The 25,486-nt window shown below is 42.5% G+C and overlaps 1 protein-coding gene across 2 annotated transcripts in view; it reads left to right on the top strand.

Annotated features, from left to right (window-relative positions):
- Window positions 1-25,486, top strand: part of LOC129709466 (clustered mitochondria protein homolog) — a 57,595-nt gene that overhangs the window by 18,823 nt on the left and 13,286 nt on the right. For both annotated transcript variants that reach the window (XM_055655880.1, XM_055655881.1), the window contains exons 9-19: window positions 496-588; window positions 1,976-2,670; window positions 9,151-9,239; window positions 13,529-13,633; window positions 15,799-15,899; window positions 16,741-16,893; window positions 18,438-18,500; window positions 21,401-21,639; window positions 22,190-22,274; window positions 23,534-23,687; window positions 25,321-25,460. In XM_055655880.1, coding sequence (XP_055511855.1) covers window positions 496-588; window positions 1,976-2,670; window positions 9,151-9,239; window positions 13,529-13,633; window positions 15,799-15,899; window positions 16,741-16,893; window positions 18,438-18,500; window positions 21,401-21,639; window positions 22,190-22,274; window positions 23,534-23,687; window positions 25,321-25,460 — 1,917 coding nt within the window. The remainder of the gene's footprint in view (window positions 1-495; window positions 589-1,975; window positions 2,671-9,150; window positions 9,240-13,528; window positions 13,634-15,798; window positions 15,900-16,740; window positions 16,894-18,437; window positions 18,501-21,400; window positions 21,640-22,189; window positions 22,275-23,533; window positions 23,688-25,320; window positions 25,461-25,486) is intronic.

Raw genomic sequence — 25,486 nt, 5'->3', positions numbered from 1 at the left:
TGAGCATATTCAGTAATGAACTGAAAAGACCTTTGCCTAAAAAAAAATTTGATTGGAAGGATTAGGCATGGAATTGGATTGATATTATTGTTCAGATATAATCTTATTAAATGACCTACTGTTTCTTCAATTTAAAGCATTTTCTTTAAATTTAGTTTCATGATCAAGATTGGAAACTTATCAAATCTGCTCAGATTTCTCTTGACCCCAGCTCTTTCTCTTTTCCCATTTCTCTTGACTTTTCCTTTCACTCCATCAAGTGATCGGATTTACTTCAGATAATCAGAAATTCAGATAAAGCAAGGTTTTATAATGTTTCTTCAGCTTGGCATCGCCTTTAAGACAGTCCTTGGGCTGGCAAGATTGGGTAATGTCAAATAATAGCAATAAAAAATATTTTATATTCTGGAACTCCAAAAGCTGAACATTGGTGAGTAATTTGTCGTTTGTCTCCATTTAGTTTATTGATTGACGACATTCTTTGTGTTTGTAAAGATTCGAGACTGGAACGAGGAGCTGCAGATTACACGGGAAATGCCAAGTCAGAACCCAATGCAGCAACTGATGAAGGAACAAACAATCTTCAAGGTGAGGAATAGAAAAAGCTGGGTCAGATACCTGTAATTCCCATTAAATCTCTCCTGGATTTCACTGCAAGTGCATGCGGAGAAAATTTACAGAGGTGTTACCAGGACCTGAGGAGCTGAGGTGTAGGGTGAGGTTGGGCAGGCGAGGACTCTATTCCTTGAAATGCAGGAGGGTGAAGGGTAATACAATCACGAGGGGAATAGATAGGGTGAATGCACAGAGTCTTGTACCCAGGATAGGGGAATAAAAAAACAGAAGGCATAGGTTTAAGGTGAGAAGGGAAAAATGTTATAGGAACCTGGGGGTCAACTCTTTCACTCTGAGGGTTGTGGGTATATGCAACATGCTACCAGAGAAGGTAGTTGAGGCAGGTACTACAACAGGATTTAAAAGACACATGGACAAATACATTTGGATAAGAAATTGTTTAGAGAAATATGGGCTAAAAACAGGCAAATGGGATTAGATGGAGCATCCTGGTCGGCATGGAATAGTTGGGCTGAAGGGCCTGTTTACATGCTGTATGATTCATTTTGTGTAACTCAAACATTATTATTTCCTTTCCTCTCTTACTGAAGTTTGGTCACTCTTTCCCTTTTTTCATTAAGCTGCAGTCATTGTATTCCTCCTTTTGAAAGCATGCTGTTGTTCAGTACAGACACTGGCTTTGGACCTCCTCTCAACTGGATCTGGGTCGTGAATGAGAATATTGCTTTTGCCAACTATTTGAAGACCCTGATATTCTTAAAGGCCTGTCCCACCAGCATGCTCCCACTTCGATCGGCAAAGGCATATGGAGTTGTGCGGAGCTGGTCCCGACATCGCGCGGGGCTCCAAAAATCTTGCACTGTCCAAAAATCCCGCGCGACAATGGCGTATCGGCCCGCAGCCACATTGAGGCGAACGCAGCGCCTCGACGGGCGTACGCAGCGTCTTGACGTTGTACGCAGTGATTTGACGTCGTACGCAGCGGCTTGACAGCGTACGCCTAGCGCGTGCCGTTGCGTGATGACGTCACTGCCCAACACTGTGCAACGTCCAATTTCAGTCGGCCCACCTCCTGCCCAGCTGATTGATGAGTATGATGTCGGGACCAGCCCCGCACAACTCCATGCGCCTCTGCGGTTCGAATTGGGACCGGCCCTGTGAGGCCTCAAGCGACCACGTTTGGTCGCGCTAGACGCATGCAATGGCATGCTGGTAGAACTGGCCCTTTAGGCTTGAGGAGTTTCGTAAACTTGATTTGAACCTGCAGATGGGTTTTGTGTGGGGTATGTCACACTCTCAGTGAGCTGAGCAAGTGCCCTCTGTTGCATTTCACAATGTGCCTCCGTCAGGTCTCGGCCAAACTGTAACCGATTAAGATGCTCTTTGTGTTTCCGACTAGGTGAGCAGTGATTTTGTGGCAGCCGCTATCTCTGGTGCGATGGCTGTGGTTGATGGGAGCATCATAGCCATCAATCCAGGAGAATACATCAAGATGCAGATGTTTGTCTGGAACAACATTTTCTTCAGCTTTGGCTTTGACATCCGGGAAAACTTTAAAGAATCCGGCGGGGACCATGCAGCCTATGCAGCGTCGAGCAGTGACTTGAAGGGGATACAGGCGTACAGTGATGTGAATGTGGAAGGTCTGCACCTACTGGGGACTGTTATAGTAGATTACCGGGGTTACCGAGTCGTAGCCCAGTCCATTATCCCTGGAATTCTGGAGCAGGAGCAGGAACAGAATGTGGTTTATGGATCGATTGATTTTGGGAAAGATGTAACCTCTCATCATGAGTATGTCGGCCTGCTAATAAAAACCTCCAAACCCCTTCGGATTCAGAAGCACATGATTCTGAACGAAATGGACCAACCCATCATGTTGTGCTCATCTGTGGACTGCAAAGGGATCGTGGGCAACGATGGGCGACGCTATTTTCTCGACTTATTCCGGACATTCCCCCCAGATCTGAACTACCTGCCAATAGCCGGTGAAGAGTTGCACGGGGAATGTCAAAGATTGGGATTCCCCAAAGAATATCGCCATAAACTTTGCAGCGTACGGCCAGAATTGGTGGAGAATTTCGTCCAATACAAGTAATGTTTCATATATAATTACACAATATAAGTAAAAGTAATGTGCATAGGATCACGATATACCACAGCGTAGAATCAAATCTTTTGGTCACTCTTTACTGTGCTTGTGCATTGTTCATGGACCAACAAGCCTCCCCCACTCCCGTTCTACTGCTTATCTTTTAACACCCTTTAAGGTTTATTTATAAAACAATTTTTTAGCTCTCTTGATGTTACATCCTGTATTTTGTTTCCATCTACTATCCTCATCTACCAATTGCACTGTCATTTAACAACCACTTTGAGGATGTACACAAAGTTTCTTTAGATAATTTTTTATTTTTTTTAATCATTCAAGAGTTTTCCTTTTTTATGTTGAATAAGATATTCTGTGATGAAGTGCATTTTGTACATAGTAGCCTTTGATGTCTTGCAGTGTTCACACACATCCCAATTTCTTGTCAGCAAGACTTAGTTTAGTCTAGTTTGGAGATACGCGCGGAAACAGGCCCTTCGGCCCACCGGGTTCGCACTGACCACTAACACTATCCTAACACACTAGGGACAATTTACATTTATAATAAGCCAATTAACCCACAAATCTGTATGTCTTGAGTGTGGGAGGAAACCGAAGATGTCGTAGAAAACCCATGCAGGTCACAGGGGAACGTACAAACTCCGTACAGCCATCACCCATAGTTGGGATTGAGCCCCGGGTCTCTGGCGCTGCAAGGCAGCAACTCTACCGCTGTGCCACCATAATGAAATGTATAAATAGGGGCCTGCTTTACAGGTAGGAGAATATTGGACTGGGATTGCAGCCTGTGGTTGCTCCAGTGCTCCTCTGCAATGGAGGTGATGGGTTCACTGCGCTAGCTATGTGCACTGGGCGGAGAGGTGGCAACGTCTGAAGGGTGACTCAGTTGCAGGGAGCTGAGTACAGAAGCCTCACAGAGTTTTGCCGTTTGCCAAAAACATTGTTGAATATATCCATTTTTAAAAGTCTCTGACTTTCTGACCATTCAAGGTCACTTAAAAACATAACCAGTGTTGTTCCTCCATTCAAGAAGGGGAGTAGAGACAAACCTGGAAATTAACAGCCAGTGGGTCTTGCATCTGTGCTAAGGATAACCTTGGAGGAGATTCTTGGTGATAGGCTCTATTCTGGAGAGGCCTCGACGTATTGGGGTTCATCAGCAGGGCTTTGTGCTGGGAGGTCATGTCTTAGAAACATGATTGAGATATTTTGAGGAGGCAACAAAGATGATTGAGGAGGGTAGGGCAATGGATATTGTATACGTAGATTTCGTAAAGCTTTAACCATGGTAGGCCGATCCAGACGATGAGGCACATGGGATCCATGGAGATTTGGTAGATTGGATTTGAAATTGGCTTGCCCATGGAAGACAGAGGGTAATGGTGAAGGGCGTTATTCTGACATAAAGTCTTTGACCAGTGGTGTTCCACAACAATCGCTGCTTGGACCTCTGTGGTCGGTGATATATGTATACTTGGACAAAATTGTCAGTGGACTGATTGATGAGTTTGCAGATGACGCAAACATTGTCACTGTTATAGAAAGTTTGTTAGAGGAAACAGCAGGATGTAGATCAGATGGAAGTAAGGGTTGAGAGATGTCAGATGGAAATTAATCTTGAAAACAAGAGGATCGTGAACAGCATTGATGTCCAAAGGGATTGCTGGATGCAAAATGCTGGAATAATTCAGCGGGTCAGGCAGCATCTCTGGAGTAAAGGAAATGTGACATTTCAGGCCGAAATCTGAAGAAGGTTCTGAACTTGAAACGTCACCTATTCCTTTTCTCCAGAATGCTGCCTTTCGAGTATTTGTAGTTCTAGTCTCCCCATTACAGAAAGGAGGTGGAGACTTTGGAGATGGTACACATGAATTTACCAGGATGTTGCCTGGATTAGAGAGTATTTGCTATAAAGAGGTTGGACAGAATTGAATTGTTCTCCCTGGAGCAAGAGGTTAGGAGTCCATAAACTTATGGGCGGCATAGACAGGTAGATAGAGTCTTTTCTCCAAGGGGAAAATGACAAATATTACATGGCATATCACCAACATTTGAGGGGAAAGGTTTAAAGGAACTTTGAGGCAAATTTATTGCACAGGGAATTGAGGATGCCAAGTGTGGTGCCAAGGGAAGTGGTGGAAGCAGATAGGACAGTCATTTTTAAGAGGGGTTGAGACAGAAACATGAGCAGCAAGGTATGGAGGTATATGGACCATGTGTAGGCAGATGTGCATTCTAAATTGGCATCATGGTTGGCATAGACATTGTGAGCCATAGGGCCTGTTCCTGTGCTGTACTGTTCTATAACATTTTCACTTCAATTGTACTAAAACACAACTAATCAGAAATAATTAACATGCTATGCTACAGCATACAATAGGAAGACGTGACTTCCCTTTTGTCAACTAAGGAGCAGTCCTGGAATCCCTAATTTGATCTCTCGGGTTTTGGATCCTTTGCCAGGGTTGAGGTGGTATTTGATCAGAGGACTGACTTCATTTTAAATGGCTCAAGGCCAGCACATCCATTCAAACCCACAGATTGCAGCCCGTCACAGTTATGTGTGTCTACAAACCCCGGGCTACAGATTTGAATGTCACACAAACATCAATAGCTCTCGGATGTAGAGTGTTTTAAAGGTCTGCTGCCAGCTTTGGAATGACATACAAGTCATTTGGGGAAGCAGTAAAATCTCTTTCAATGCTTTTGCTTTTTCTCTTCTAAACACTGATTTTATATTCCTGCAGTCATTTCCTCTTCACTTCCAGATACCTCATCATTGACGAGTAAAACGTTTCTTGGCCCATTTTTCGATATTTAAAAAAAATCCATGTGAACCACATCGGCTCAATTTTTTTAATCCTCGATTGATTCTCCAAATGTTTTGTTTCTTGCCACTTCTGGGTCATGGCTCCATTTGTCACAAGCTGACCGTTGGCACACGCCCCATGTAGCTCTCAACCTGTGTGAATGCACCCTACAACTATGGGCAAGGGAACGGTGTATCCTTATCCATGGGTCATAGCTTTAAGGTGAGAGGAGCAAAGTTTAAAGGAAAGGTGTGGGGCACGTGTTTGACACAGAGAATGGTGGGTGCCCGGAATGCACTGCCAGGGGGTGGTGGTGGAGGTTGAGGGAAATACGATCAATGCATTTAAGAGGCTTATGGATATGGAGGGATATGGATCACATGCAGGCAGAGATTAGTTTAACCTGGCATGTTTGGCACAGACAATGTGGGCTGAAGGGCCTGTTCCTGTTTTATATTCTTTGGTCTGGACATATGAAATCTACATTTTCTATAAAGACAATGATTATTGGCCAAATTGTAAAATATTCACCTCTGACTCCCTCCAAGAGCACCACAGGACATAGAAGCGGAATTAGGTCATTCAGCCCATTGAGTCTGCTCTGCCATTTGATCATGGCTGATCTATTTTTCCCGTCGACTCCATTCTCCTGCCTACTCCTTGTAACCTTTGACACCCTTAATAAACAAGAACCTAAATCTCTGCTTTAAAAATACCAATGACTTGGTCTCCACAGGCATCTGTGCAAATGAATTCCACAGATTTGCCACTCTTTAGTTAATGAGATTCCTCATTGTCTCCATTTTAACTTTGCATGGGATCGCTCCTGAACTTCATTGCCATCCGTGATACACTTGCATATTCTGTGACTGCAAGAATTTCCTCTGGGTGCCCCATAGTTTGATTGAGTCCTAAAGGTGAGCTGGGTGTTGGGTTAATTGGTTTCTATGAATTGCCCAGAGTGGTAGGACAGCCAGGGACAGGTCATAGAGGATGTGTTGTGAAGAAATGAGTGGGGCAATGGGGTTGTGGGTGTTTCTGAGAATCAGCATTGACTCACTGAGCAGACCAAAGAGCAGACACATTGTCACAAGGAAAGACAAAATAATCGGTTTATATGTAGCATCCATCCCACCATTGATTGCAAAGCCACATTAAAATGTCCCCCTCCCCGGCGTCAGACTGGTATTGCACGTAACTGGAGGGATTTCCTCCTCATTGCACGTACTGCTGAATAAGCATCTGCTGGGACATGTGCAAGCACACTCTGCCCTGGAAGGTCCTCCTTGGCTTAATGTTTACCCTCTTTCCTTTCCACATATAGGCTGTGGGCCGAGCATCAAAAATGTGTCTAGAAATCAGTTTTTGTGACCCAAGTCACCAAACTACATAATTTTCCACGGATTTAGATGAAATATAATTGAGAAGGAAGTCATAACTCGTCATTGCCGAAAGTTGCACATTAATTAATTAAACTAATTAGAAAATGAGATCGGGAAAGTAAGCGCCATCTAGTGGCCAATGCCCATATTACACGATGGGCAGCCTATTTTCGTGTTGCATCCATTTAAACTATATATCATTATACCTATATATATTCCAGATAGTAATAAATTATATTATTATACCTATATATATTCCAGAGTAATATAGGTATAATAATATAATATATATATAATAATATAATATATTATTATAACTATATCTATTCCAGATAGTATTATAGGTATAATAATATTATTTATTATTATACCTATATATATTCCAGATAGATATATTCCTCCGTTTTCCTGGAAATGGCCGCTACGGACGGCACTATGTACACCACCCCCGCCCGCGGAGAAGATCCACGGCTCCGCGTTTGCGAATCTGCCGCTTTTTAATTGAGAACGCGGCTTCACTATGTTAAATACATAGGCCCCGCGATCGGAGCACCTTTTCCCGGTATGTTATCGAAGGCAGCTCCGAGATTAGATGATTAAGACTTATTACTCTACAACAAGCTGGCATTAGTGAAAATGTTTAATTTACCTTGTTATTGATACATATAGTTTAGGCCCTCAACTTCATGAATGAATGAGTGAGTGAGTGAATTAATGAATTGAATTGAATTGAATTTCCTTTAATGTCATTCAGACCTTTCAGTCTGAACGAAATTTCGCGAATGAGTGAATGAATGAAGGATTGAATGAATGAGTGAGTGAATGAATGAATGAGTGAGTGAATGAAGGAATGAGGGAGTGAATGAATGAGTGAGTGAATGAATGAGTGAATGTACAGCCTCCAAATTAATTAAAATCCATACAGATTAATTTTCATAAATTTTCAGACTTTAGATCTTACCTTTCAGTTTGAGTTGATTCACAAAGTTTCACAACTTTGTGCTCAGCAGGGACTTTGCTTTCAAGACTTTTTTCCACTTCTATCCACTTAGCTGCACATTTATCAGACTTCTTAATGCTTTTCTCACTAAATTCAATTACCCTGCTGCAAGTTTCCATGACAAAGAACCTTCATCGGTATCTCCAGTAAAACAGGCATCAGTGAAGCCCTCTCAGCTATGATGTATGCTAGCCTGAAACAAAGCGCGTGATTGGCCAACTGGCAGACAACTCAATGTTAAACGTGCTTTGATTGGACTACAAAATACCCAAAATGTTTCGGTTTTTTCTCTTAATTTAATAATAAATGTGCAAGTGTTGTTCATGACGAGTTTCAGGGGTGATTTATATAATTGTTTTACACAATATGTGAACATTTCCTGTAGTTCTGTGACTTGGGTCACGAAACACTGGAATAAAGCTCCTCGGCCCACAGCCTAATGAGGCTTTGAACTTTTGTTCCAGTGGTGGTAGACCATAATTTAAGCATGGAGACCTTGGTTTATTTAAAGGTACAAGTACGGCATACAAACAATTCTAGCTGCAAGAACAGAAATTCTGTATCGTTGGGGTGTATTTACTACATAAAAACTTTGGAGCAGATCCTGGCTAAATATAAAGGGCGACTACTATTCCTGAAACCTGTGCCAGAATTGGTTAAATGTAGGCAAACTATTTCAGTCTGACTGCAATCACACTGACTGATCATGAACTTTTTCAAAGAGGTCCATTGATTTTAAGCTATTTTCCTTTTTGCTGCATTTAATTTCCCAGTGTGTTTAAAATCGAAAAAGAGAGGTTTAGTACATGAATTGCTCCCACATCCCATGTGAGGAACATTTGATAGCCCCATGTCTCTGTCAGCTGTTCTAAGCAATCGGGTCGCATGCATCCATGAGCTGCTGTGGGTGGACTAGCAGACCTGGCCACTGAGCCCAGCTTTTGCCATCCTTCACCTCCATCACAGACCACTGGTCCTCCATGAGGCAGTCTCCACTGGTGCAGAACAAGTGTGGATGTGACACATTTGGTTAAATGGTACTTTATTGGTCACATGTACCGAGGTACAGTGAAATTCATTTTTGCATACAGTTCCGGACAAGTATTGTGCAACATATTATTGCGCTGTTCATCATTTGCAATGCCTGGGCGCCAAATCGTATTTAAATATTGAATTTGCATCTCACAGTTTTGTAGACTTGGAAGGCTGTAATAGTGTTGCTGCTAACCCACTTGTTGCTCGTGTTTCGTTGGATTGTTTTTTGTTCTTTAGGAACATACAGTTTTCAGAGCTCTTGAAGGAGAAAATGCGCAGAAGAAAGAGTTTAATGGAGGATGGAGAGGGCACAACAGAAACCAATGGTAAGGGAGTTCAGTGTTTGCAAAAGTTAGTTATTGGTGTGGTTTCAATGGTAGCTGGGGAATTTTGGAGCGATATCGAGACGATACGTAGGGAGGAAGTGCGAGTGAAATCTGAATTTTCGGGAAGTGTCAGTCCGAGGTCACAATTCTGGAACTGCATTGAAATCAGTTTTGCACAGCAAAGGGCACCTGGATAAGGTAGGTTTTGTTATTCAAAATTGACTTAATGAGAGGATATTGGAGAAAAATGCCTTTCTTTACAGACTGCACTTAAAGAATTTCTGCTATTCATTCGGATATGAATAAGCAAACAAATAATTCACCAGATTTGATGACTGTAGCGTGGTACTGTGACACACTTTTCCCTTTCATAAGATTTCATAAATCATAGGAGCAGAATTAGGCCTTTTGGCCCATTGAGTCCACTCCGCCATTGAATCATGGCTGATCCATCTTTCCCTCTCAACCACATTCTCCTGCCTTCTCCCCATAATCTTTGACACCCTAATGCCCCTGTCCCACTTAGGAAACCTGAACGGAAACCTCTGGAGACTTTGTGCCCCGCCCAAGGTTTCCGTGCGGTTCCCGGAGGTTTTTGTCAGTCTCCCTAATGGTCGAAAGTGGTTTCCGCTTCTTCTATGTTCCGGCGATTCAAAAAATTCAAAACCGGCCGCAATAAAAATAGGTTGCTGTTTTAAAAATCGGTCATTTTTTAGTCAAAGGTGGTTGCCGGAGGTTGACCTTCCACTACCTGCAACCTCCAGCAACCACCTGCAACCTCCAGCAACCACCTTCAACCTCCAGCAACCACCTGCAACCTCCAGCAACCACCTGCAACCTCCAGCAACCACCTGCAACCTCCAGCAACCACCTGCAACCTGCAACTAGCATCGCAACCGGCTTCGATTAAAAAAAATTACCGATTTTTAAAACGGCAACCTATTTTTAGTCGCGGCCGGTTTTGAATTTTTTGAAATAATCGCCGGAACAGAGTAGAAGCGGAAACCACTTTCGACCATTAGGGAGACTGACAAAAACTTCCGGGAACCGCACGGAAACCTTGGGTGGGGCGCAAAGTCTCCAGAGGTTTCCGTTCAGGTTTTCTAAGTGGGACAGGGGCATTACTATTCAAGAACCTGTCAATCTCCGCTTTAAAAATACCCAATGACTTGGCCTCCAGAGGCGTCTGTTGCAATGAATTCCACCCTCTGGTTAAAGAAATTCCTCCTCTACTCCTTTCTAAAGGTACGTCCTTTTATTCAGAAGGTCCTGATGAAGGTCCAAATCCTGCTCCAGCACTTGCAGAAATAATCACAGCTGACCTATCAATGCAACAATGGGTGTGAGACAATGTTATAGTTAGTGTTTCCATTCCTGAAGCTTTGTCAGTCTGCTTGGCACCATCCAGCCAAGAACAAAAATGTCTAGAGCTGGCCAACATGCAGCCAAATTAATCTCATTTATCTTGCTTGCTGTTCAGAGGAGCTTACCATGCGCAAATCAACAGTTAATCTTGCCCATAAAATGCGTGAATGCACTGCAAAGAAAGCAAGCTCTTTATCATTATGATGAAAAGATAATTTTGGATATGTGTTGCATTGTGGAGTAATGCTGTGACAGTTTTGTAATTGTTTAAAACAACATGCATAAATTGCAGATGACAAACATTGGGAAACCTGCCTGGTTGGCACGCTTGGTTCGGGAGCACTCTGTCTTAAAAAGGTTGCTGCAAGGCATAAAAGGGAACAATGCACTGAGAATGGATTAAACGGATTGATCATTAGTCTGAATGTATATTTTTCTGCAGCCACCCATACTCTGCACGAATGTGTCAAGGGAAAGCAACCGCATTCTGTGGAACAATTTGCTCAAGCAGTGTACATCAGCATGCTGCTGCGCAGTTACTGTTTCATTGTGACCCAAGCCTTCATCCACATTTTGGTTTTAGGTGAAGTTTCGAAGTTGAACAATAGAAAACAGATGCTGAAGAAGCTGGGGATTGTTTTTAATGCCTTCATTTTATTTTTTCAGGCCTGAGGGTCACTAAAAATGCCCAGTCTTCACTGCCCATCTCTCATTGCTTTGCAACCAAATGGCTTTCTAGACCACCAGGATAGGTTTGGTGGGCTTCCTCCTCTGAAGAATATTTATGAACATTGTGGGTTTTGAGGTTATTATGAGGTCAACATTACTAATGATATTTTAAACAAATCCCAGATTACTCACAGATTTTCCACAGATGCCATGGTGGGATTTGAACATTAACCTCTGCGTTATTACTGCAGGCCTCTGGATTAGCAGTCCAGTGACCGCCCACTGTGGCATTTCTCTGCATTAGAAGCTGTTCTCAGTGAAGCCCATAGCTGGGGATGCTGAGGATAGTCCTGATGAAATGCACTATTCTTGTTGGATAATGGCCACAATATTATCCGTGAACACTTTGTAAATGAGCACTAATTGAATAGCACTCCTTTTTTGTGCTGAATGACATGGGGTTCATATGACAAAGGGCACTGTTTCCTACAGGGATAACGGTGTTTGGTCATTGTGTTTCATTCAGTCAATGACTCTCAACAAACATTGCACTTGGAAAGTGAACACTGATGGGACTTGGCAGGTCAGGCATGAAACCATTGGACTAGTTTGTGCTGGTCTTAGCTCATTGTCTGCGGCCTCTGCCTGTCGGCACTTGCTGTTCCAGGTGCAGAGCCCTGGGCAAGCTGATCCTCAGCATCAATGGGGATTTGGCAAAGTCCATTCTGTCTTTGGGCAGCATGTCGAGAGGCTCCACTCCAATTGTCAAAAGCTGGTTAAAAAATGCTTTTCAAATTTTTAAATAGACTTTTTAATGTTTAAAGAGTGAATTTTAGAAGCTGTAAAGACTATTAAAACATTAGAGAAACTTCAGACTGATCTCGACTGAAAGGTCACCCATTCCGTTTCTCCAGAGATGCTGCCTGGCCCACTGAGTTACTCCAGCATTTTGTGTCTATCTTCAGTTTAAACCAGCATCTGCAGTTGCTTCCCACACAGATGATATCACTGACAGGAATCCACAACCAGCGACTTGGCTCTATATGTTACGATAGTCAACAAAGCAGTGCACTTAGAAGCCACAGCTGGATGTGCATCCCTGGTTCTGTAGAGATACATAAAATCATGAACAGGTCAGGAACAAGTCCAGAGATGGGGAGAAAAATACAATAAAGTGTAAGGACTAAATCGCAGCAAAATGGAACTTGCGCAAAATAAATACTGTCATTGCAATTTCTGAAGCTTCCTATAGCATGTGTATCCAGGAATAGAATGAAGCAATCCAAATAACAAGCCTCGTATTCATGGTGAAGCCTTGCTTGGGTTTATTTAGTTTAACTTGTAGCCATGTTTTACTAATTCAGATATGCAAAGATCAGTCATTGGTGTCCCTGCCACCTTCTTAAATAGCCACACTCCTGCTGTATATCGTACCAGATATATCCAAGGACACTGAGAAGCTGAAGAGGAAATTGCCCTGGCTGAGAGTTACGAGTCATCATGAGGTGCTGGAAGACTCTGACTCAATAACTATGGGTGTAGCAAAAGTGACCACTCGGTTTCCAAACTTTCCCTGAAGTTTTGATAATTCAAGGACTTTTTTCTCAAAGGTGCAATAAAAAAAATCCAAGAGAAAATCCATTTGGAGGATTTAGGAAAGACTGATTTTTGTTGAAGGTTTTCGTATAATAGTTGCTACTAGATTCTATTTGGAGAAAATGGTTTGTTTAATGAAACAGAGTGGTTGGAAATGGGAAGTGGTGTGGCAAACCCATCAGGGAACCACTGACAGAATTGGCAGCCCTCTGTACACATGGCTCAGTGGGCAGTTATTCACCATACTTGCCACCATCAGTATTGGACTGTCTACTGACTAATCGGAATAATCTGTCACTTTGCAACCAAGCCTGTCATGAAACACACACCACAAGGCACTTCAACCAGAAACGTCACCCATTCCTTCTCCCAGGGGTGCTGCCTGTCCTGCTGAGTTACTCCAGCATTTTGTGTCTACCACAAGGCACTTCCCTTTCTCAGACTGCATGAGTGTCTTTTTTACCTACAATCTTTTAATGGAAACTTCACACCAAAGTGGAGAATGCTATTTTTTGTTTTTCAGTTTGCCTTCTCTAACCTATATTTAATTGTCTTTTTAATCTTTCTTAAATTGTGTTTGGGGTGCATTGAGGCTTGTGATGTCTGAAAACCCTCTCCTAACGTACAGAAGTCTTTAACCTTTTTCTTCTTCTTCACAGATTATATAAGTGATGCTGAAGTATTGAAGGCTACATGTCAGGAGGTGGGCTCCATCAATGAAGGCATCTTTGACATTCGTTTCAATCTAAACGTGTATGCCCCAGGTAATGTACAGCATTTGAGCCACAGATATTTATTACTGAAACATGACAAAATATTGGGATAAACCAGTGGCTGAAAGGAGTATTGAAGAGTTTATGATATTGCAGGTTTTTGCTGTTAATTTCCATTCTTCAATAAATCCTTTAATATATTCCAAACAAACCTTATTGCAGGGGGATTAGATTTATATATTTTTTGGATCATATTCTAAACTTGGATTAACTCACTGGTATTTGGTGTAGAATTATCACTGAATCTCCACATTTAGAACCAAAGTTTTCCTTTATTCAGTTGGGTACACAACTTGGCGATATTTTGGGCCATCTAGCACAATATTCCACAACGTATTTTGTGCCTATTTGTGCATCTAGGCATGAAAAATATTACCACATTTGCCACAAATGAAGTGGGTGGTAGGTTCACCAGAGAAAGTTTTCAGTTGTAATGATGGTTTAAAAAAAAAAGCATTTCTACTTCTAATTTCAACTGTGCTCCTCCATAAAACATTCTGAAAATGTTATACCATGTTGTGAGCTTCTTTCATGGTCCACTGTGTCACTATAATGTATTTGGCACATTCTCTGCCTCTTCGAAATAAATATATGGATGTTCATTGTAATTCTTCATATTTTTGAACAACTATTTAACTTTCTACTTTTTAATCCAATGTGTGTTCCCATCTTTATTTCCATCTTTTATTTTGAAAACAAGTTTTAAAAATTCATTAAAAAGCCATGGGACAACTTCATTACAGATGGATGTCAAGTCATCTTGGTTACATTAATAGACACAAAGTGCTGGCGTAACCAGCATCTGCACATCCTTGTTTCTACCTTGGTACCATTGATATTTCAGGATATCAGGGATGGTGCCTGCCACCAGTTATCATTGGAGAAGACAGATCCAGGTTGAGAAATTGCTACGGGCAGGATTCGCACTGTTGACCACAATACCCAGACACTTTTTAGAAAGCGGGTGAGAGTTGAGTCAAAGTTTAGACTTTAGAGAAACAGCATGGAAACGGGCCCTCCGGCATGCTGAGTCCGTGCCAACCAGCGATCACCACGTACACTCGCACTATGCTACACACGAGGGACAATTTACAAAAATCAATCAACTTACAAACCTGCATATCTTTGGGATGTGGGAGGAAACTGGTGCACCCGGAGAAAACCCACACAGTCACAGTAAGAATGCAAACTCCCTACAGACAACACCCATTGTCAGGTTCGAACCCAGGTCTCTGTTGTTGTAAGCTCAGTTGAAAGTTGAAATTTTTTTTAAAAATAAGTAGGTACCGCAACAGAATGTTGCTGATTGTTGGTGCTTCCAGACTAATGTGAAAGTGAGTAGCATACAGGTGCCCCCTGGGTGGGAAGGGTTTGTGTTTCCAGAAAATGGCCAGTATGGTGTTTTTTCTCCAATATGAAGAGATGGGCATAAAATCTTTGTTTATTTTCTTTTCGCATAAATTCCATGAGAGTGAATTTCTAATCTATATCTCGCAATTTTAGGAGTGATTAGTGAATTCTGTCAGGGTAAATTTCTATTACATAGAAACATAGAAACATAGAAATTAGGTGCAGGAGTAGGCCATTCGGCCCTTCGAGCCTGCACCGCCATTCGATATGATCATGGCTGATCATCCAACTCAGTATCCCGTACCTGCCTTCTCTCCATACCCTCTGATCCCCTTAGCCACAAGGGCCGCATCTAACTCCCTCTTAAATATAGCCAATGAACTGGCATCAACTACCCTCTGTGGCAGAGAGTTTCAGAGATTCACCACTCTCTGTGTGAAAAAAGTTCTTCTCATCCGGTTTTAAAGGATTTCCCCCTTATCCTTAAGCTGTGAGCCCTTGTCCTGGATCAACCATGACATGGGTAGGTGGGGGTGTTCCTCTGTACCTGGGACTTAAACTGAGACCACAACTTGCCATTCACTTAGAGATTTGCATTAAACCAGCTTGCTTATTGATGATCATAAAAACGACCAGGCATGTCAAGTGGACATTGACCTTTGCCTACAATGTAAATAATTGGTTCAGAACATGATAAACATTGTTGTTGGAAGTGTTTTTAATCACGTGCATCATGTAACAACTGGCATGTTTCTTGGGTGAGATTCCTTTGAAGGAATTGAAATGAAAATGAATTTTTGTTGCAGATGTAAGATTTCCTGAGTGTGAACTGGAGTCTCTAAAAGTCCAGAAGCGACTGATGAAGGACATTGCAGACTTTGTTGTGTCTGTGCAGATTCCCAGCTTTGTAAGTGACTGCATGGGGAAAAACTCATTATGTTGACAAGAATGAGATGTGATAAGAGAAAACATCAGTATTTGTGCAACACTTAAACCCATTTAAAGCTATATTATCATAGCATATAAATTGAATGGAAATTCAAAGAAATCATTAGACTTTGTATAATTGGTTGGTGAATTAATAAGCTGAAGCACCTACTTGCTAGTACGAGAAATATTGAGAGGGGTTGAAAGAGGCGCAGTGGTAGAGTTGCTGCCTTACAGCACCAGAGAACCGGGTTTGATCCTGACTACGGGTCTATATGGAGTTTGTAACTTCTCACAGTGACCTAAATGGGTTTTCTCTGGGAGCTCGGGGTTTCCTCCCACACTCCAAAGAACCACAGATTTGTAGGTTAATTGGCTTGGTAAAATTGTAAATTGTCCCATGTGTGTGGAGGATAGTATTAGAGAGCGAGGATTGCTGGTCGGCATGGACTCAATGGGCCGAAGGTCCTGTTTCCATGCTGTATCTCTAAAGTAAACAGTTTTAACACAAATAATTGCTTGGATTCATCATGCTTATCACGTCACTCATGAATTGAGTAGAAATTATATATGAATGGAGATATCAGCAAATGCTTGAAAGACCATATTGAAGAGGGAACAGGAAATATGATTAAAATTGATTATTCTGACAATAAGTCTCATGTCTCTCAAAATCTGGGTGTTTTGGAGGTAAAAGGGGAGCATTTTTGGGTGGAATGCAGTTCTGTCATGCACCGGCTGTGGGGCAGGTATCACAGCGTTGTGGGGGTTGGGATATGCCTGCTGCAGACTGACCTCCTCTCCTCCCGTTTGCTGTCCAGATCAAAGACTGCGAGGGTCATGTCCTGATGCCTGCAGATGGTGCCACAATGACGGATGCTCTGCACAAATACGGAATTAACATCCGATACATCGGCAAAATAACACAGCTGATAAGCCAGTCAGAAAACAAGCAGTACCTGGAGCATATCTCGGTAGGTATTCCATCAAGCGAGAGATCACTTTAAGGGAGAGGATAGATTCAGGTTCCTGGGAGTCAACATCTCCGATGACCTCTCTTGGACCCACAATACCTCTACTCTGATCAAGAAGGCTCATCAGCGTCTCTTCTTCCTGAGGAGACTGAAGAAGGTCGATCTGTCTCCTCAGATCCTGGTGAACTTCTACCGCTGCACCATCGAGAGCATCCTTACCAACTGCATCACAGTATGGTATGGCAACTGCTCTGTCTCCGACCGGAAGGCATTGCAGAGAGTGGTGAAAATTGCCCAACGCATCACCGGTTCCACGCTCCCCTCCATTGAGTCTGTCCAAAGCAAGCACTGTCTGCGGAGGGCGCTCAGCATCGCCAAGGACTGCTCTCACCCCAACCATGGACTGTTTACCCTCCTACCATCCGGGAGGCGCTACAGGTCTCTCCGTTGCCGAACCAGCAGGTCGAGGAACAGCTTCTTTTCGGCGGCTGTCACTCTACTAAACAACGTACCTCGGTGGCTGCCAATCACCCCCCCCCCCCCCCCCCCCCCCCCCCCCCCCCCCGGACACTTACACTTATTTTTTTTTTTAATTCAAATCGTTTGCTATGTCGCTCTTCAAGGGAGATGCTAAATGCATTTCGTTGTCTCTGTACTGTACACTGACAATGACAATTAAAATTGAATCTGAATCTGAGATTGCTAAACCAATGAATAACCATGAAGCATTAAGATTTGGTTCATTATTGCACTGCATGGTTGAAGTCCAGCTATTCAGTGCAGGGCAAACCAGGTTGTCCATGCTCAATTTGCCCATCTCAGTAAGAGTATAACTGAGGACGTGGAGTTGGCCATGGTATCCCTGGATATGTGCACGCATGGACCTTGTTGGATTTACCTGTACTATATTTACACGTGCATTGAAGGCATGTGGCTAATGTCCAAAGGCATAAATGGTCATTACGTTCATGAATGGAAGGCAACAAAGTAGAGGTGGTGAAAAGAAATATTTGATATTTATTCAACATACAGATGACATGGTGTGGCGGAGGTGTCGTGACTATCCAGTTATATCTCTGTGTTGGGGGGAATTGACCTCACCTGAGACAAATAATTGGTCTTCATATTCAGAATGCAGCACAGATCTGGCCCCTGGTGAGGACAGGATTCCGTTCCTGAAAACTATTCATAACCCAGTCTGCTATTCTGAAATGTGGTCATGAACCAAGTCCCCGCCCGTGTGAAGATGCCTGCAGCAGCCATCAAATCCAACCCGCCTGTCTCCCAAACGCTCAGTTGTGCAATAGTCAGGTGTCTGTAAACTGGGGTGGACCTGTCGTGTAATTCTATGGCCTTAATCTCTTCTCTCTGATGTGGTGATTTATGGCTTTAAAGCAGCAATCTCGCACACTGATAAAGTGAGATTTAAGTATACCTCTGAAAGTGATAACCCAACAAATGTAATATAATTTGGGCATCAGTGTTCTGCTCCTGACCTTTGCATAGGTAGTCACTGTTTAAGATTCTGTTTTGCATTTCCACAGAGACTGCTAATTGGTGAAATCATCACTCGGGTTGCAAAGCACGTCGTAGTCCTCTACCAACAGGTAACGGTTCTGCTCATAGAATAAACAGCACTTCCAGTAAGCGTAACTAACACATGTTACATTTCAGAGTGGAAATGTTTCGGGTTCAGCCTGTGGTTTGTGCAGTATTCGTGAAACTCATTCAGTTCAGTGGCAGTGAAATGAAGCCTAGTCACTTTCAACTTGATCTCTCTCTAATCCTTGAGTGTTTGTGTTAGAAGGTTTGTTTGGGAATTGGGATCTACCACAAGACGTTGCTCTTTGCAAGATTGAAGCGTACTTTGGGAGGGGGCAATGTCATCCACAACATCCCCCAATCCTGCAACTTGTTGGATAAACTTTATTACTGTGTAATACAATTAAAGCTAATGTTCATGAAGACTTAACAATAATCTGGAACATGGATAAAATGTTACAATTTTAGCAGAGGTTCATAAAGACACTCCTATATGTGATTGTGGCCAGACAAGTGGGAAGCAATTAAAAAAGCATGAGTAATGTTAAAACTCTAAAATATCAGTTAAGCCACAACTTTTTTAATTTATTGCTCCTCAATCAAACATAATTGAGTTACAGAATTTCAATTGGGCCATGCTCCGAGAGTACTGCAGAACTGAAGGGCATTGAAGGTTTATGAACCACATAGGTTTTTACTGCAGTCCAGTGCAGGTGACTCCTATGGTAGGGCCATTCGAGTTGCATAAATCCATGCTTGCGCAGTTCACTAATCCTCTGTAATATGCCAAGTCCAATATTGAGTGTGTAGGTAGGAACTGCAGATGGACACAAAAAGCTGGAATAACTCAGTGAGACAGGCAACATCTCTGGAGAGAAGGAACGGGTGATGTTTCGGGTCGGGACTCTTCGCGAGCTGCGGATGCTGTTTAAACCGAAGATAGACACAAAAAGCTGGAGGAACTCAGAGGGACAAGCAACATCTCTGGAGAGAAGGAATGGGTGACGTTTCGAGTCTGAAGAAGGGTCTCGACCCGATATGTCACCCATTCCTTCTCTCCAGAGACTCACCAGGGGGCGCCGCACAATGACAGCCTTTTCGGTATTTTTTGTTATTTTTAGTGTGTTTTAAAAGTTCGTGTTGATGTTCTCTGGTTTGTTTTATGTGGGGGTGGGGGAGGGGGGTCGGGGGAAACATTTTTTTTCAATCTCTTACCTTGCCGAAGATGCGATTGTTTTCCGGATCGTATCTCCGGTCGCTCTGCGGCCTAACATCATGGAGCTGGAGACCTTGCTCGGGACTGAATTTGAGCTCCAACGCGGGGCGTGGACTTACCATTGGAGCCGATCCCTTGCTTGGGATCGACGCTCCGACCACAGCCTGAGGATTTCACCATCCAGGAGCTCGCAGTCTCGGGTAGAGACAGATGTCAGGAATCTCCAAACGACGCAGAAGGTTTTGTCCCAGGGTCCGATTTCCCAGCGCTGGGGAGGTGAGATTTCTCCCCCCCCCCCCCCACTCGATGCAGGAGCTTGATTGCCTCTGAGGGCCTAAATATCGCTGTCTACAGGAACCAATATCGCCCCATCAACAGAAGGCTAGAAGCCCCCGTCACGGGAGAACAAAGAAGGGAAGAGATTGAACTTTTCTTTCGCCTTCCATCACCGTGAGGAATGTGGAGGAGTCACTGGTGGATGTTTATGTTAAAAAGTATTTTGTGTGTCTGTTGCTTTCTATTGATATGACTGTTTGGCAAATGACATTTCTCGTATGTTGCAAACTTGGCTAACATACTTGGCTAACAAAGTATTATTATGATTATGAGATGCTGCCTGTCCCTGTTACTCCAGCTTTTTGTGTCTATCCAAGATTGAGAATGTTCAGTGACAAGGATATGCTGGAAAACCTGAGATGATTGTTCTTGGGGAAGGGAAAATTAAGAGAAGGGTTCAGAATTCAGATAGGTTACAGAATAGTTGTACGGTATGAAGAATCATCCAGAGGTGACATGATGTTGAAAGTAAGTTTTGAAATCGTTTTAACTGGAATTCAATAGACAATAGACAAATAGGTGCATTCGGCCCTTCGAGACAACACCGCCATTCAATTTGATCATGGCTGATCATCCCCAATCAGTACCCCGTTCCTACCTTCTCCCCATATCCACTGACTATCTTCAAGAGCCTTATCTAGCTCTCTCTTGAAGGTATCCAGAGAACCGGCTTCCACCGCCCTCTGAGGCAGAGAATTCCACAGACTCACAACTATCTGTGAGAAAAAGTGTTTCCTTGTCTCCGTTCTAAATGGCTTACCCCTTATTCTTAAACTGTGGCCCCTGGTTCTGGACTCCCCCAAAATCAGGAACATGTTTCCTGCGTCGAGCGTGTCCAAACCCTTAACAATCTTATATGTTTCAATAAGATCCCCTCTCGTCCTTCTAAACTCCAGAGTGTACAAGCCCAGCCGCTCCGTTCTCTCAGCATATGGCAGTCCCGCCATCCTGGGAATTAACCTTGTAAACCTATGCCGCACTCCCTCAATAGCAAGAATGTCCTTCCTCAAATTAGGGGACCTAAACTGCACACAATACTCCAGGTGTGGTCTCACTGGGGCTCTGTACAACTGCAGACGGACCTCTTTGCTCCTATACTCGACTCCTCTTGTTATAAAGGCCAACATGCCATTCGCTTTCTTCACTGCCTGCTGTACCTGCATGCTTACTTTCATAGACTGATGAACAAGAACCCCCAGATCCCGTTGTACTTCCCCTTTTCATAGAAAGTAATTCAATGGAAGCTGGGGGCTTTCAAAAAGGAATTGATATTTAAAAGTCTCTGGGAAGGCCAAGGGAATGGGGTCATCTGGGTTGATTTCTGAAGAGGAAAAATCTTGCTATAGTCATTCTGATTAATTTGTTTGCAGCTCACAGAAGTTCTAATTCTCTTAATTTTCATATTTCACACAGAATGTGGAGATATCAGCTCTTTCACTTGCCATTAGTCACTTTCTGAATTGCTTCCTGAGCTCCCATAACAATGGTGCTGCACATCTGCTTCCGGGCGAACTGGCATCACGCAAGAAGAGAAACAAGCGCAAGATGCGGATTCCTGAGAATGACTTGGCTTGGGCCAGCCTGACCCGCACGGAGCTGTGGAAACAGATCAACAGTGAAGCCTTTGAAAGCTTTGACTACGCTTTGGCTTGGTACGTTATGGCATGGGCGGGTGTACACATTACTTTCTACATCATCCATTGCTGTCGCTGAAGGAATTGATATCAAGGTGTGATCTTAATCTTGTTGATGCAGGAGTGGGATAGTTCTTGTTGAACATTAAAATTCTAGTACAGCTCCCTGGACACAAGCCCTGATTGGTTGCCAAAGGAGGAAAGAGAGGCAGTCTTTATGATCCTTGACATCTTCATAACCCGGATAGACATCGATTCCTATTTAGGGTTGACAAACGTTTCAGTGGCCTGAGAAGGCTCATTAATACAAGTAAAATCTTTCCATATTTGATCTTCCAACCTAATAGTCATCTAGTTACATTTCTGAGGGGCATGTCCAAATACTGTAGTACGGAGTAGGAGTGAAATGTAATGATGGGTGAAAGCTTGGCACAGCCGAGCTGACAATGTTTTTAGCCAGAATGATGAAACTCTAAAGGGCATTGGGAATAAGAAGATGTCTTTACCGTTCACTTAGTTTATCTCTTCTCTCTGTCTTGACCTGATGTTTATGATTGGTGCATTCCAGTGACGGGGTTGATCAGGCAGTGGACAAGTTTAACCTGCAGAAGGTCTCACTTCTGCGCGAGTTCTGCTTAAAGGCTGGAATTCAGGTACTGCTGATTCTTTCATAATCATTATGTCGCTTGCAAATGATGTGCCATTGCTGTATTAAACCTTCAGTGTGTTTCCTCACCAACTGTGCCTTGTTTTGCTTGGTTCATCAAATTAGCATTCCAGTACATTGCTCTGAAGCTGACCTAATGATTTTGCAAATGTGACAACTAAATGTGACAATTAATGGAGAATAGATTGAATCTAGTATACTATTTTACAAGAAAATTAACCAGAAAAATGAAATGAAATTAAAAAAAATGGTAGAAATACTAAATGGGTCGGGCAGCATCTGCTGAGAAGAACAACAGGGCTCATGCTTCAAGTCAATGTTTATTTAGAAAAAAATGTGCTGTGTCTGCGTGACTTTATTGGACTGAGTGTGGAAGACTACTATTGCTTGTGTGAAAGTTGGTCAGAGAAGATTTTGTCCCTTAAATATTGCAAAATTCTGTTTATTTATTTCCCCCATTGGAGATTGCTCACAGTGAAAAGTTCCTTAGTGAATGAGTTACTCTAAGAAATAAGAGAACAATGAGAGGAAGAAATTAAATGACTTTTCATTGTAAAAGTTATGGTTGGGGAAAATGCCAGTTTATTGATAGTAAAGCACAAATTGTTTCCACAATCTAAAATGACCTTGCAGCTGCAATTAATAATTTAAGAATCTCATTTTGTATCAACAATCAGATCTGATTTTGAAAAAACGATAGGGCTATTCATGATTTATTTGCATGCAACTAGAACGTCCAATATAGTTTAGTGAACAGGAGCACTATCACACAATATTTGGTTTAACACATTTGTGTTTTAATAACCAATAGTCAATACTGATTCAGTCAGTAATTAACATCTGTTTTCATCCCTATGAGACGTTGCTAAGAATTTTTTGGGGAGAAATTTGGAGCCAGTGACTTAAATGAACCAAAAGGACACAAAATACTTGAGAAACTCAGCGGGTCAGACAGTATCTCTGGAGAACATGGAAAGTGATGTTTCGGGTAAAGACCCTTGTTCAGAAATGAACCATTTAGTTTTAGATAACATAAGGAGACCATCTACTGTTTACGGGCATGAGCAATTACACCATTGCAGTAGTTGTGCTGCCCCACTGAACACTGTAGAAAAGGATTGGGTGGATTTTACTGGCCTTTGTGATTAGTGTGTATGATACCCTTGCTGAGCTATTTGAAGAATCTGCCGTCATGTTTTTTTGATTGATTGGTTGTTCATGATATTCTTGGGTATTTTCTCTCAGATTCTGCTGCGAGATTATAACTTTGACAATCGCCACAAACCCACGTTCACAGAAGATGATATCCTCAATACATTCCCTGTGTTCAAGCACATCATTGTGAAGTCGAAGGATGCGGAGAGAGTTTATCAGAGAGCACAAATGAATATTCAGAAAGGTACAGTCATGTTGACAGGACAATGCTGACACAATTGGGTGGAAGAGAGGAAAAGATGTCCTTTCACCATAGGGTTCAACTAAAGTATGATACATTTTAGATGTTATTAAGGATTGAGAGTGAGGTTTGATCTGAATGAGGTTTGAGTTCTGATTCAATTTTAAGGAGTACAGTACAGAGACAACGAAATGCATTTAGCAAGCGACATAGCAAACGATTCTGAAGCTGGTGATTGGCTCCGAGGTGCATTATGACAGCCTCCGGAAAAAGTTCCTCTCTGTTCGGCAACGGAGACATCTGAAGCTGCTAATAAAAGACTCTCTGAGAAACCAAGCTCTAATAACTGAATGACACTAAATATTACAATATTGCGTTAAGTGTGGAAGGTGGTGGTGGGGATGTGCAATAAAAGTTGAGTTGCCCAACCCCTTTAACACCAAAAATCAAAAAAGTGCAGATACTGGAAAATGAAAACAAAAATGCTAAATATAGTCAGCAGGTCAGGCAGCATCTGTGGAGAATAAATGGTTAACTTTTCAAATCATTGTTCAAGTTCAAGTGAATTTATTGTCATGTGTCCCTGTATAGGACAATGAAATTCTTGCTTTGCTTCAGCACACAGAACATAGTAGGCATTTACTACAAAACATATAAATGTGTCCATATACCATAATATAAATATATACACACATGAATAAATAAACTGATAAAGTGCAAATAACAGAAAATGGGTTATTAATAATCAGAGTTTTGTCCGAGCCAGGTTTCATAGCCTGATGGCTGTGGGGAAGTAGCTATTCCTGAACCTGGTTGTTGCAGTCTTCAGGCTCCTGTACCTTCTACCTGAAGGTAGCAGGGAGATGAGTGTGTGGCCAGGATGGTGTGGGTCTTTGATGATACTGCCAGCCTTTTTGAGGCAGCGACTGCGATAAATCCCCTCGATGGAAGGAAGGTCAGATACGATGACGGACTGGGCAGTGTTTACTGCTTTTTGTAGTCTTTTCCTGTCCAGGGCGCTCAAATTGCCGAACCAAGCCACGATGCAACCGGTCAGCATGCTCACTACTGTGCACCTGTAGAAGTTAGAGAGACTCTTCCTTGACAAACCGACTCTCCGTAATCTTCTCAGGAAGTAGAGGCGCTGATGAGCTTTCTTGGTAATTGCATTAGTGTTCTCAGACCAGGAAAGATCTTCAGAGATGTGCACGCCCAGGAATTTGAAGCTCTTGACCCTTTCAACCATCAACCCGTTGATATAAATGGGGCTGTGGGTCCCCCTCCTACTCCTTCCAAAGTCCACAATCAGTTCCTTGGTTTTGCTGGTGTTGAGTGCCAGGTTATTGCGCTGGCACCATATGGACAGTTGCTCGATCTCTCTTCTACACTCTGACTCATTGAATACCAATACGACGAAAGGTGAAACCTGAAACTTTGTCTCTGTCATCACTGTCTCAACTTGCTGTGCAACTTTTAGAATTTTCTGATTGCTGTTGTCTTATAATATAAACTTTTGGTGAAATTTGTACATGTGTGATTTGCTTACAATTACAATCCTTTCGATGTCCAATATTGAGAACGAGCAGGAAAATAAATCTCCTTTCTCATTTATAACTATCATTGTTTTTGTTTCCAGGAAACATTAAGAACGGTTTTGAGTTATTGAAAGAATCTTTAAACCTTTTCAAAAATGTGTTTGGCCCTTTGCACTTGGATGTCTGTGCTTGCTTGCACATGCTTGCACAGTTAAACTACATCATTGATGACATCCCTGAGGTGAGCGATGCTTTTAACTTTGTGCT

This window comes from Leucoraja erinacea, chromosome 25 (assembly GCF_028641065.1).
Source record: "Leucoraja erinacea ecotype New England chromosome 25, Leri_hhj_1, whole genome shotgun sequence".
Classification (NCBI taxonomy): domain Eukaryota; kingdom Metazoa; phylum Chordata; class Chondrichthyes; order Rajiformes; family Rajidae; genus Leucoraja; species Leucoraja erinaceus.
This window is presented reverse-complemented; position numbering and strand designations above follow the sequence as displayed.